Source organism: Carica papaya, chromosome 9 (assembly GCF_054855325.1).
Source record: "Carica papaya isolate Zhongbai chromosome 9, ASM5485532v1, whole genome shotgun sequence".
NCBI classification, from domain to species: domain Eukaryota; kingdom Viridiplantae; phylum Streptophyta; class Magnoliopsida; order Brassicales; family Caricaceae; genus Carica; species Carica papaya.
Window position 1 is genome coordinate 33,466,411 of NC_142317.1, and position 14,451 is coordinate 33,480,861.

At 38.4% G+C, this 14,451-nt stretch overlaps 1 protein-coding gene across 3 annotated transcripts; it reads right to left on the bottom strand.

The window, feature by feature from the left end:
* Window positions 1–11,300: 11,300 nt before the first annotated feature.
* LOC110819811 (Carbohydrate-binding X8 domain superfamily protein) lies at window positions 11,301–13,972 on the bottom strand. 3 transcript variants are annotated; one of them, XM_088211864.1, is made up of 5 exons: window positions 13,813–13,972; window positions 13,501–13,679; window positions 11,987–12,319; window positions 11,683–11,713; window positions 11,301–11,554 (listed from the first exon to the last, which is right to left on the bottom strand). In XM_088211864.1, the coding sequence occupies exons 2-5, from the start codon at window positions 13,556–13,558 to the stop codon at window positions 11,455–11,457; spliced, it is 522 nt and encodes a 173-aa protein (XP_088067990.1). In that variant the 5' UTR covers window positions 13,559–13,679; window positions 13,813–13,972; the 3' UTR covers window positions 11,301–11,454. The 3 variants fall into 3 exon arrangements, with proteins under 3 accessions (XP_088067990.1, XP_088067989.1, XP_088067991.1); XM_088211863.1 differs by having other exon boundaries at window positions 11,987–12,325; XM_088211865.1 differs by lacking the exon at window positions 11,683–11,713 and having other exon boundaries at window positions 11,987–12,325.
* Between the last annotated feature and the right edge of the window lie 479 nt (window positions 13,973–14,451).

Below are 14,451 nucleotides of genomic sequence, written 5' to 3' on the forward strand. Positions count from 1 at the left end.
ACGGGGTATGGGGACGGCCCTGGAATACGATTTCAAGTGTTAAGGGTTAACGGGTAGCGGGACCCCTGTGGATCCCCATGGATACTAGTGGGCTGGTAAATGAGAAAAATATATTGTGTAACGATTGAATTTCGAAAGGCTTGATAAGTATTACGTTATACACTTTATATATGATTTCATGATGATGATGATGTTATTATTTTCGTATATTGAATTATGAATTTCACCGAGGTAAGTGAATGGTAAAGGTTTTATTATTGATAAAAGGTTTTGTTGTAAATTATGCTCCATTGGTCTTTTTGTGTTTTCTACCCACCTTTACCTCCGTGACGGTGAGATATCGTGATGTCTTTACTGGACTAGTGTAGCTCATTCTTTATTTAATCATTTCAGATCAGGAAGACATTATTCCCGAGCCAGTTCCGTAGGAGGACGACGAAGGGGACGCCTAAAGACTCCATAGCCATATTTGTAGCTTTTACTTTCAAGTTTCTCCTTTAGGTAGTTTGATCTTTTATATTGTGAGCACGTTTTTTGTTTTAGTGTAAGGGATGTTAATCGAATTTTTGACTTCGCTTCTGCATTTGATATTTTTAATATACATTCCATTATGAATTTCTGGGGTCGTTTACAGTTAGTATCATAGCCGCATTTTCTCGGACCCATCCCTTACACAATAGTGCCTTAGAGTAATATTCACCGCTATATCGTTACTCAATCATTCCTTGTGAATGCAAGTACACGGGAATGAGGAGAGGAAGGCCCCCACTAAACCGAGCGGCCCAAGATAATTCGCTTCGGGAGGATTTAGACATACTATTTGAGATGGTGGAGGCTCTCGTAACTGCCCAGCAAAGGCAAGAGGAGAGAAGGGAGTTACCCGGACCTCCTCCGCTAGCGGAGGTTGAGCCCCCGCTACAGCAGGCTGATCCCGAGCCACCCCGGCAGGAGCCTGTTCCTCCACAGTACCACCCGGCACCACAGCCGCGGTACCACCCAGCACCACAGCCGCGGTACGACCCAGTACCACAGCCACAGTACCAACAGGTGCCGCCACAGCACATTCCAGTGCCCCCACCACATCAGCAGGTGCCACCACAGGGTCCCCCAGTTCACCCTCAGCCGGCCCCAGTCCCTCTACCTCGGGACCCTGCTCATTCCTTGATCGACCCCGGCTTCATAGAGAGGTACAGAAGACTGAACCCTTCTACTTTTTCAGGGGGATCCTATTTCGAAGAGGCCCAATACTGGTTGGCAGAGACTGAGAGAGCTTTCGAGACCCTGGGAGTAGTTCCTGAGCAGAGGGCTGCCATTGCCTCCTACATGCTGGTAGGGGAAGCAGTACGCTGGTGGAAACTCAAGCGGGCCACCCTGCCTGCACCAGTTACTTGGGAGCAGTTCCTAGCGGCTTTCCATGCGGAGTATCTCCCTAAACACATCTAACATCTAAAGGAAATGGAATTTGCTCAATTGGTCCAGGAAAATATGACAGTGTCGGAGTATGCCCGTAAGTACTTGGAGCTGGGCCGACATACCCCGGAGACATTGTTGGATGAGGGTCGAAAGGCCAGGAAATTCCAGTGGGGTCTCCGCTCGGAGATCAGACAGCACTTACTGGAGATGGAACGTTGAGACTGTGCATTGATTACAGAAGGATAAACAAGGTAACAATTAAGAACAAATACCCTCTTCCCCGGATTGATGACCTTTTCGATCAGTTGCAGGGTGCACAGGTCTTTTCTAAAATAGATCTACGATCAGGTTACCATCAGGTAAAGGTAAGAGCAGAAGACATCCCCAAGACGACATTCCAAACCAGGCATGGACACTATGAGTTCCTGGTTATGCCGTTTGGGCTAACCAACGCCCCGACCATCTTTATGGGTCTAATGAACAGGATCTTCAGAGAGTTCTTGGATCAATTTGTCATCGTGTTCATCGATGATATCTTAGTCTACTCAAAAAGTGGAGAAGAACATGCTCATCATCTTGCCCAAGTCCTACAGGTACTCAGGGAAAAGAAGTTGTATGCGAACTTGAGCAAGTGTGGAAAGTTGAGCAAGTGTGGATTTTGGCTCGAGCAAACCGTCTTCCTAGGACATGTTATATCGAAGGAAGGGGTGTCGGTGAACCCCGAAAAGGTTGAAGCGGTACTTGGTTGGGAAAGGCTGACAACAGTTAAGGAAATTCGTAGTTTCCTAGGGATGGCAGGTTATTACCGCCGGTTTGTCGAAGGGTTCTCTAGTCTAGCAGCTCCTCTAACCCGACTCACAAAGAAGAATGCAAAGTTTGAATGGAACGAGAACTGCGAAAGGAGTTTTTCAGAGTTGAAGAAGTGACTGACTACCGCACCAGTGCTGGCTCTATCGAGTGGATCAGGAGGGTACACAGTTTATAGTGATGCCTCCTATTTGGGCCTGAGTTGTGTCCTAATGCAGCATGGAAAGGTTATAGCATATGGGTCTAGACAGCTAAAGAATCATGAGAAGAACTATCCTACCCATGACTTGGAGCTTGCCGCAATCATGCACGCCTTGAAAACCTGGCGCCATTATTTGTATGGAGAGACCTTTCAGATCTACACCGATCATAAGAGTTTGAAGTACATCTTCACTTAGAAGGATCTCAACATGCGTCAGAGAAGGTGGATGGAACTCCTCAAGGACTATGATTGTGACATCCTATACCATCCAGGTAAGGGCAACGTAGTGGCCGATGCCTTCAGCAGGAAAAGTGCAGGCACCCTGGCCCATCTGATGGTTTCAGAATGTAGGTCCATTGGGGCTACACAGCAGGTTCGCCTGCGAGATCTGAAGAGAGTCACATGTTTGGGCCACCTAGCAGTCCAACCCGAGTTAATCCAAAGAATAAAGGAAGCCGAGTCAGTCGACCCCGCCCTAGTAACCCGCAAGAAGGATGCAGAACAGGGAGTGAGCTCAGAATTTCAGATCTCTGCCGACGGATTGATTCGTTTTAAGGACAGAGTGTGTGTCCCAGACGACAGTGAGTTAAAAAGAGACATCATGACAGAGTCCCATAGTTCAAGGTTCGCCATGCATCCAGGAAGTACGAAAATGTACCAAACTATGCGACCTCGGTTCTGGTGGAATGGAATGAAGAGAAATATAGCCGACTTTATATCTAAGTGCTTGGTATGTCAGCAGGTCAAAGCAGAACATCAACGCCCGGGCGGGTTACTTCAGCCTTTACCGATTCCAGAGTGGAAGTGGGAACACATCACCATGGACTTCGTATCGGGACTACCCAAGGCACGATCGGGACATGATGCTATATGGGTAATTGTTGACCGACTCACTAAGTCTTCCCACTTACTGGCCATCAGAATGACTGATCCTTTGGACAAGTTGGCAAGAATGTATATCCGGGAGGTAGTCAGACTGCATGGAGTTCCAGTAACAGTAGTATCCGACAGGGATCCCAGATTCACTTCTCGGTTTTGGAATAGTTTCCAGCAAGCTATGGGAACAAAGCTGTCTCTTAGTACTGCTTTCCACCCCCAAACTGATGGACAATCAGAGAGGACAATTCGTACGCGGGAGGATATGCTCCGAGCTTGTGTCCTTAACTCCGGGGGCCATTGGGACGACCACCTACCCCTGATAGAGTTTGCTTACAACAACAGTTACCAAGCAAGCATCGGCATGGCCCCATACGATGCGCTATACGGGCGTCCGTGCAGGTCACCGATCTGTTGGGAAGAAGTGGGCGATAGAAGATTGTTTGGCCCGGATTTGGTAGAAGAAACCACGTCCAAGATAGTTAAGATCAAGAAGAACATACAGACAGCTCAGAGTAGGCAGAAGAGTTATGCTGATACCCGGAGGAGAGACCTGGCCTTTGAGAAAGGCGACCGGGTGTTTCTTAAAGTCACCCCCTTCAAGGGAATTAGTAGGTTCGGCAGGAGGGGAAAATTAAACCCCAGATATATTAGACCCTTTGAAATCTTAGACAAGATTGGTACCACTGCCTACAGACTTGCACTGCCTCCTAAGCTCTCCCGGGTTCATAATGTGTTTCACGTATCTATGCTACGTAAGTACAATCCGGACCCTTCTCATGTCTTGGCTCATGAACCGCTTCCACTCCGAGAGGACTTGTCTTATGAAGAAGTACCGGTCGGTATCACGGACCGAGAGAGCAGAATACTCCGCAACCGGGAAATATCATTTGTAAAAGTCGTGTGGCAGAACCACACGCCCAGGGAGGCCACCTGGGAACTGGAATCAGAATTTAGGGCCCAATATCCCCATCTGTTCGATCAAGAGTAACGAGGCAAATTTGGGGACCAAATTTCTTTAAGGGGGGGAGAGTTGTAGCGCCCGGGAAATTGAAGAAGAAGAGAAAAAAAAAAAAAAACACGCGCGCCACGTCAACAGCCACCACGTCAGCAAACCCAGTCAGCAGTCCTGGCCAACTAGGACCTACCACGTGGCAAAACCAGGTCGACCGGGGACGGGCCACGTTGGCGATCCGCGTGCGCGCGATCGGACGGCCCAGATCAATCATGCGCACGGACGGTCCAGATTTAATCGCACGGACGGCCCAGATTTAATCAAAAACAGACGGCCCAGATTAAATCAAAATGGACGGCTGAGATCAAAAGGCAAAAGGGTATAAATAAGACCCCCACACCAGACCCCAAACCCTAGCCGCCTGCCCTCGCCGGAGAAGACGAACCAGAAGCCAGCCGCCGCCACCCGCCGCCGCACTGGAGGGATTTTCGATCGTCGATCGAGGTAAATTTCATACCCCCGACTCGTTTTTCCATGCTGATTTCTCCGGTGGCCAAATCGGAGCAAAAATCCTGGCCAAAAGGCCGAAAAACACGGCCGAAAGCCAGCAGCGCCGCCGCGCCCCTCCTCGATTTTTGCCTCCGATGAGGCCCTTCCCGGCCTCCGTTTAATGCAATTTTTATATCACCGTGATCACCATTCTTTTCTCTACAAGTTGATCGGAGCCGAATCACTAAAACACGAACTTCACCGGAGAGCCACCGCACCCGAGAGCACCGCCGCCAGTAAGCTTCGATTTTCCGTAAATTTTCGGCCCCCCGAGGGCCGTAGGGTTGTTTTATCGCAGGAACCAATGCGAGTGTGGCCGAAAACGGCCAACCCGAGGCGAACCGCCGCCGCAAGCAGCGACGCCGTCGCCGGAGCACGGCGGAGCCGCCGTGCCGGAGTTGCAATATTGGCCGAAAGGGGCCCTGGGCCTAATTTGGAATTTTTTGGAACACGTGCAGGTACCAGTAGTGCGTTTCAGTTCCCCGAAAAAAATTCAAAAAAAATTGAGGACAGCTTGTAGGCGCACTGTGAAGCCGTGTTCGGACCCCGAAACGTGTAAGGATCCCTCACCGTATTTCCTATCACGGTCTTAAAGTTCAATAAATGATAAAACGGTATTTCATGAATCAACGAATGTGTAAAATTGCTTAAGGTCGCTAATGGAGCCCGAGTCTAGTGTGTTTGTCGGTTAACTGTTATTTGGCATGTTTACAGTTTTGAATGCAGTATGAGATTTGATGTTTTCATTTTATAGTTTCGTGTGCATATTTTACTGTTTTATTGATTATGGATTGAATGACTGGGATATTGATGCTGTATGTTGTCTGTTTGGCATAAATTACTGTTTTACTTGTTTGTATGTGATTGATGATGCTGACTGAGGAAAAAGAGAATGAAAGATTATGTAAATGGGTAATTGTATAATGTGGTCAGCCTGACTAGATATCCTGGGAGATGGTGGACGGACCGGGTCCGTAGGGAACTCTACCGGGATTGTGGTCTCCCATACCGGACGGGGTATGGAGATCTTATGTGTTTTGGCGCCCATACCGGACGGGGTATGGGGACGGCCCGTTTCACCCTCATACCGGACGGGGTAATGAGGTTTATAGTTTTGGCGCCCATACCAGACGGGGTATGGGGACGGCCCTGGAATACAATTTCAAGTGTTAAGGGTTAACGGGTAGCGGGACCCCTGTGGATCCCCATGGATACTAGTGGGCTGGTAAATGAGGAAAATATATTGTGTAACGATTGAATTTCGAAAGGCTTGATAAGTATTACGTTATACAGTTTATATATGATTTCATGATGATGATGATGTTATTGTTTTCGTATATTGACTTATGAATTTCACCGAGGTAAGTGAATGGTAAAGGTTTTATTATTGATAAAAGGTTTTGTTGTAAATTATGCTCCATTGGTCTTTTTGTGTTTTCTACCCACCTTTACCTCCGTGACGGTGAGATATCGTGATGTCTTTACTGGGGTAGTGTAGCTCATTCCTTATTTAATCATTTCAGATCAGGAAGACCTTGTTCCCGAGCCAGTTCCGCAGGAGGACAACGAAGGGGACGCCTAAAGACTCAATAGTCATATTTGTAGCTTTTACTTTCAAGTTTCTCCTTTAGGTAGTTTGATCTTTTATATTGTGAGCACGTTTTTGGTTTTAGTGTAAGGGATGTTAATCGAATTTTTGACTTCGCTTTCGCATTTGATATTTTTAATATACATTCCATTATGAATTTCTGGGGCTGTTACAACTTAAGTTTTTTTTTTTAATTTTTGAAATTTTCAAACCAAATTGATGAATGCTTACTGCTAGCCATAATGTGCAAGGCACATGAGTATGACACATGGAATGTTTCTGTGTATTGTGTTTATTTGTTGTATGACATATCAAAATAATAAGGCAACCCAACGTGATGGTCAATTAGGTATTTTTTTAATATGATTTCACTAGCTAAAATGGTATTGAATACAATATGATAGTTTTTAAAGCATACATAAAGAAGTAGAAGCTTTGGATGCTTGAAAAGAAAGGAGTAAAGATAAAATAACGCAAATAATATTTATAGAGGTTCGTTACTACACTAGTGTCTATATCATCTCCGTAAGTCACCAACTTAAGAGTTTTACACAATTCAAAAATCTTCTTATAACTACTAGTTTAAGGTGCATATAATACTCGTAAGATGATTTAGACATTGGTGTAGTTTCTCTTTTATAATACTAAACCAAGTAAAAAATGAATTTTCAAGTATTTCTCTTCCAAATAATATGATTATAAGATATAACACCAAAAAAAATCAAATATAAGGGTTCAAGAGAAAAATTAAGCTTTTTGTTTAGAAGTTCAAATTTATTTACCTCAAATTTGTCATAGACATCACTAGTATTTATAACAGGTTCAAAGTAACCGTTAGAAATAATAAAATACTAACTTGAATATTAAATGCACGAAAGACACATTCCTACAAAGTGCAGTTCAGCGTCTGATGTGATCAAAATAATCACATCTAGAAACACATCTAGAATCACATATTTCATCACATTAGTTTGTTTAAGTTTTGGTATGGGCTAATTTACATTGGTTAAAGATTGAGCTATTAGAAAAGTACTTTTTTATAGTCTTAGATCATTTATTTATTTTTATCTTTTTCTCTTTCTTTTTCCTCTATTCCTTTTCGTTTTTCTTCATCCATGCCCTTGTCTTTCTTTTTTTCTTTTTTTCTTCTTTTATTCCATGCCCTTTTGGCTTCTTTTTCTTTCATTTACGCCCCTCTTGTTTTCCTTTTGCTTTCTATAATTTTTTCATTCACACCCTTACGTTTCCTTTTTCTTCCTTCTCTTTTTGTATTTTTTGTTTGTGTTCATTTTCTCTTTTTTTTCATGGGTAAAATAAAGGTAAAAAAATTTAACGAGAAAAATTGTACAGAAGATTAAGGACAATTTTTTTTAACATTTTCATTTGTTGTCCTCCAATTTTAGTTGTATCTTCTAGAGCACGATAGTGGTTCACATGGTGGACGAATGACCCCCACATATATCTCCTTATATGTGTTCCAAAAATATAGGAGATTCAATCCTAATTTTAGATAGTGAGGTTTAAAATAATTAATTTGTCGTGACACACGAAAACTTTGTTTCATTTAAGAATCTTCTAGTTCTTTTAGTGAATGTTCACGTGAATTCTCGATTATTTCATCTACAATAATTGAATCACGGTACCCCAATTTATCATATTAAATTCCCAAAAATTTTAAATTGGCAAACTTTTTTTTTTTTAATTTTATTTTAGTGGTATAAATATTTATGGAGTACAAATTTAAAGGAATCACCAATAATCTTTTTAATTTATATTTTTATATTCAACTCACTATCGATATATAAAGATATTAAATATTTTTTTCATTACATTTCTCAGTATTATATTTATTCTAACGAATATCTTTAGAACACAAAAATTTATTTTAAACGTTCGAGATAACAATTAGTTATTCATTTTATAAAAAAAAAAACACATTGGTTCACTAATGTAGTAATATATAAACTACACTAACTTTTATATCTATATATATTTATGTATATATGAAGATCTAAATCTAAACTATATATAATTAAGAGAAAACAATAAAAATAATATCTAAATATGTAATTTTCATAAACATCTTTTAAAAAATAATTAAAAATTCACAAAAAATTTTGATTTATTGTGAAATAAATTTAGGAATTTAGAAAGAATCTTCAGAAGGGAGAAAATGTTCGGAGAAAGCTGGATTTTTTGGTCTGCAGTGACGTGACAATTCATGATGATGATGCCTCCGCAGATGGAACGCTGCCCAAAGTTTACTACTAACCAACAAAGATCCTGCCGTGGGACCCACATAAAGCCTACACTTTTGTTTTGTCCTTTGCGTGTTCTCATCAATTTCTCAAATTCTCACCGTTTTATCGGACAAACCCAATTTCTCCGAATATTTACGAAACTAGAGGTTGTAGTTCGGAGTATTTATTAATTAATACAATTAATTGTATTTATTAATTATAAAATAAATAATTTTTTAGTTTTTTTAAAAAAGTTATTATATGATTTGATTATAATATCAAATTTTAAACTTAGACCGTAAATATAATTTTAGACATCGTAGTAGTAATACAAAATATATACATACATATATAAAAATTAATACGAATTCAAGTGATTTTTATGTATAAAATTGGTCGGTTTAAATAAAAAATAAATAAATAATTACTTATTACAAAAATTACTAACTCGTTAGTTTATAATTGTTAAAATTAAGTCACGATTAATTTATTACTACTAAAATTAAATCACACTAATCCATGATTAACAATTTAAAAATTCTCTAAGTGTTCTTTTTTTTAATAAAATATAGTAAAAAAAACATAATAAAATTTTTAAAATAATTCTAATTTTAAATTTGTGATAGAATTTTTAGTTATATAGTTTTTTAGTTATAATATCAATTTTTAATTTAAAGTGAATTTTTATAGTTATATTGTAGCGCCCGGAGAAATTGAAGAAAAAAAAAATTAAATTAAAAATTAAATAATCAAATAAATGCCAGTTATATATATATATACTTACACATATAGATATTATTTAATATTTTCCAAAGTAGTGAGTTAATCCAGCGGCGCTGCCGCGCCTCTTCTCGGTTTTTGCCTCCGATGAGGCCCTTCCCGGCCTCCGTTTAATGCAATTTTTATATCACCGTGATCACCATTCTTTTCTTTACAGGTTGATCGGAGCCGAATTACCAAAACACGAACTTCACCGGAGAGCCGCCGCACCCGAGAGCACCGCCGCCGGTAAGCTTCGGTTTTCCGTAAATTTTCGGTCCCCCGAGGGCCGTAGGGTTGTTTTATCGCAGGAACCAATGCGAGTGTGGCCGAATTCGGCCGAAAACGGCCAACTCGAGGCGAACCGCCGCCGCAAGCGGCGGCGCCGTCGCCGGAGCACGGCGGAGCCGCCGTGCCAGAGTTGCGATATTGGCCGAAAGGGGCCCTGGGCCTAATTTGGGATTTTTTTGGAACACGTGCAGGTACCAGTAGTGCGTTTCAGTTCCCCGAGAAAAATTCAGGGAAAATTAGGGACAGCCTGCAAGCGCACCGTGAAGCCGTGTTCGGACCCCGAAACGAGTAAGGACCCCTCACCCTATTTCTTATCAGGGTCTTAAAGTTCAATAAATGATAAAACGGTATTTCATGAATCAACGAATGTGTGAAATTGCTTAAGGTCGCTAATGGAGCCCGAGTCTAGTGTGTTTGTCGGTTAACTGTTATTTGGCATGTTTACAGTTTTAAATGCAGTATGAGATTTGATGTTTTCATTTTATAGTTTCGTGTGCATATTCTACTGTTTTATTGATTATGGATTGAATGATCAGGATATTGATGCTGTATGTTGTCTGTTTGGCATAAATTATCGTTTTGCTTGTTTGTATGTGATTGATAATGCTGACTGAGGGAAAAGGAGAATGATAGATTATGTAAATGGAAATTGTATACTGTGGTCAGCCTGACTAGATATCCTGGGAGATGGTGGACGGACCGGGTCCGTAGGGAACCCTACCGGGATTGTGGTCTCCCATACTGGACGGGGTATGGAGATCTTATGTGTTTTGGCGCCCATACCGGACGGGGTATGGGGACGGCCCGTTTCACCCTCATACCGGATGGGGTAATGAGGTCTATAGTTTGGCGCCCATACCGGACGGGGTATGGGGACGGCCCTGGAATGGATTTCAAGTGTTAAGGATTAACGGGTAGTGGGACCCCTATGGATCCCCATGGATACTAATGGGCTGCTGAATTAGGAAAATATATTGTGTAACGATTGAATTACGAAAAGTTTGATAGGTATTATGTTATACAGTTCATATATATGTTTTCATGATGATGATGATGTTATTGCTTTCGTATATTGTTTTATGAATTTCATCGAGGTAAGTGAATGGTAAATGTTTTATTATTAATAAAAGGATTTGTTGTAAATTATCTTCCATTGGTCTTTTTGTGTTTTCTACCCACCTTTACCTCCGTGACAGTGAGATATCGTGATGTCTTTACTGGGATAGTGTAGCTCATTCCTTATTTAATCATTTCAGATCAAGAGGACATCGTTCCCGAGCCGGTTCCGCAGGAGGACGACGAAGGGGACGCCTAAAGACTCCATAGTCACATTCGTAGTTTTTACTTTCAAGTTTCTCCTTTAGATAGTTTAATCTTTTATATTTTGTGAGCACGTTTTTGGTTTTAGTGTAAGGGATGTTATTCAAATTTTGACATCGCTTCCGCATTTGATATTTATAATATAAATTCCATTTTAAATTTCCGGGGCTGCTACATATATAACAGTAAATTTAAATTTATACTTAATTATGTTGTTATTAATTAGAGAAATAATACTTAGTTAAATGGTAGTTAAAAGCTAAAAGTGATTTCTTTCCAAAAAAAAAAGCATAAGCCATGGGAAACCAAGAAAGGAGACCTCTTATATATATATATTTAAGAAATGATTGAAGGGATTCAAATATTCCTAAACCCAAAAACAAAGCCAAGAATAACAAACACACAAAATCACATCTAATCAAAATATATGAACACTTAAAAAGTAGAGAAAACATCATCTTCCCAAATACAAAAGCAACAAAATCCCCACAAACTTCCACCCCAAAAAGCTTGGTCTGTACTTCAACAATGGCGGTGCTGAAGAGCCCACAGATCTGAATTTATTTAACAAAAAAAAAAAAGAATGAAAAAGTCAAATAAATACTGCCCAAAAGAAAAAAAAAAACCAACAAATGTTGAGAAGAAGATATATATGTACATATATATGTATATATATATATACCCTGATGCTGCATACTGACATTTTCCATAACCTGAAACAAAAGTATAAATTTAATTTTTATCATTTTAAATGAGAAGGGTATTAATTTTTAGTTAAAATAAATATATATTAGTATATAAATTTGATTAAATTTTGAATAGCTTTCTAAGGGTTATTTATTCCATGTAAATTCTATTTTAATCATTTTATATAACATGGTTATTTATTTATTTAGCTAAAATAAATATAAATTTGCATATAAATTGGCTAAAAATTATGAATTTGTTCGAAACGTAATTTTAAAAATGAGTGGGAGAAAGGTTACTCGGGTTATTTTTAGTGACGGTAGCGGTGCCTCCGAAATTGCAAGCAATGTCGGAATTGCCATTCTGTTGGTAATAGTAATTAAAAGCATACGAGGCATGAGACACGAGAGTGTCGGGTTGAAAACAAGGTCCACCCTCCTGGATTTGGCGACAATCCGCCACGCCCAACCCGCAAGCCCAGTCCAACGCGTTTTGAAGGTCGATCTGCGATGCCCCAGCGAGCGCCACGCACCACGTCGTCCCACCGAGGAACGTCGTGTTCCCTTCTGGCGGCGAAAATGTCGTTATTGGAACGGCTGATTCTGCCTTGATCTCTTCAGCAACACTCGATGCTACAACTTCATACAAGAAAATTCATTTCCTCCATTCCAAATAGTCATGATTTAATTTAACAATTTACTAATTGTTTATCGGAAGTACGTAAATTATGATTAACGTATATGTATCAAATAACTACGGAGTAGAAACTAACGAAATAGAGTAACATTGAATCGCGGGTAATTGCGAGATATAACAATACCAACGAATTTGTAAGTTAACAGAAAATAAATATTTTTGAAGATTTGTACATTAAACATTTTAATATTTATATATACAAATGGTTGGCTTCATAAGTTCTTTACCCATATATATATATATATATATTCACAAAAATGTTTTAAAAAATTTTTATGAAGAAAGAAATTCCCATCTAAATTCTATTAGATTTTTGTTTATGAATCGAAAGAACAAGACTAGTTGTAGGCATAAAGCAAGCTAATGCAATTAGAAGCAAAGTGTGTGGGAGATTCCCAAATTAATATTTTCTCTTTTATTAATTTTTTAAAATGGGTTTTCATAATTTACAAGCAATATATATATATATATATAAAATATGTTTCCTAGCAATATGAATTAAGCTCTATATATATATATATACATACATATATAGGCATGGAACACATAAAAATGTATGAATTAAATAACAAATAAACTGAAGTGGTAAAATTAAGTATATGGGCGGTTCTTGCATATTATAAAAATAAGCTAATAAATTCATCCTATACACACTAGACAATAAGTTAATTTCCAGTACTGTAAGCTTGTTTGATTTTTCTTTTTAATATGATTTCATCAGTTTAAGATAGACATAGATATATATATATATACATATACAGGAAAAAATCAAAAGCATTTTTCTTTCTTCCAAGAAAAGATATTATATTTTAAAGAAAATGATCAACAAATAAATCATATATATATATATATGTAGAGTGATATTACCAAAAGGGCTATACATATATATATATATATATAGAGAGAGAGAGAGAGAGAGAGAGAGAGAAATACCCTGATAATATGTTAAACAAGAAAAATGAAGAATGATTATCTTCAAACAAAGAAACTGAAGAACAAAAAAATCACAGAACAAGGCAGAAGAAAGTAAGCATAATGGCAGACCCATATTACCAAATAAAAAATAAGCAAGTAAATATATATATATATATATATATATATATACACACACACATACCCTGATAATATGTTAACAAGGAAAAGCACTGCAATAAAACCAAAAATTTCTTTGTCATTTTCCTGTTCTTCAGTCACTGATCAGATCTCCTACAAGAACCTCTGAATGAACTCGAAGGAAGCCCAGAAGTTTCCTCTCTCTCTCTCTCTCTCTCTCTCAACAACCAAGAACTCTAGAGGCTGTAGCAAGTGAACGTTAAATAAGATGAAGGGTATTATTATATACTAATAATAAGTGTATATATATATATATAATATAAATGCAGGAGATGAGAAGAAGAAACAGAGGAAGAAGAAGGGAATCAACAGTTACCCGAATGGCAGTAATGACAGACATATTGCTTCTTTCTCTTTCATGGGAAGTTATTTGCAAGAGAGGGATGATGAATTTTGATTCTGCATCTCCATGATAATATTATATTGATTTTTTTGTAAGTATATATATTACGGTACGTAAAGCCATCAAACGTATATATATATATATATTTAATCTTTTTTTCCTCTCACAACTTTTCGTGATATATTGATAATTTCCCTTTTGAGATTCTCGGAGTAATTAAAATAATCTCTAGAGACTTCTTTTTATTAAAAAAAAAAAAGAAATTAAAAAATGGCTGCATACACACATATATATATATATATATATGAGAGAGCAAGGCACAATGTCATTAATAGATGCTTAAATCAATTATAGATTTATAAATCACAATTACTATGAATTTGCATTCTTAACTATCAAGAAAAGAATTATAAAAATCACTTAATTTAAATTAAATATAAAATTAACCTAAGATCAAAATTATTTTTATTTCTTACCGTCTTGTCCGTGAATGAAAATACATTATTAAACTACGTAAAAATTATATATATATTTTTTTATATTTTTACTTCGTTAAAATTTTACATACTTTTGGAATTTAGTTCCCCAAGATTATTCAATTAAAGAAGACAA

What these genes read in the sequence shown, in the direction of transcription:
- LOC110819811 (XM_088211863.1), bottom strand. Translation starts at nt 13,558, where the DNA reads ATGACAAAGAAATTTTTGGTTTTATTGCAGTGCTTTTCCTTGTTAACA. An exon ending in CGTCACTAAAAATAACCCGA is followed by an intron (nt 11,714 to 11,986) that starts GTAACCTTTCTC and finishes CTTTTGTTTCAG; the next exon opens with GTTATGGAAAATGTCAGTAT. An exon ending in TGTCAGTATGCAGCATCAGG is followed by an intron (nt 11,555 to 11,682) that starts GTATATATATAT and finishes AAATAAATTCAG; the next exon opens with ATCTGTGGGCTCTTCAGCAC.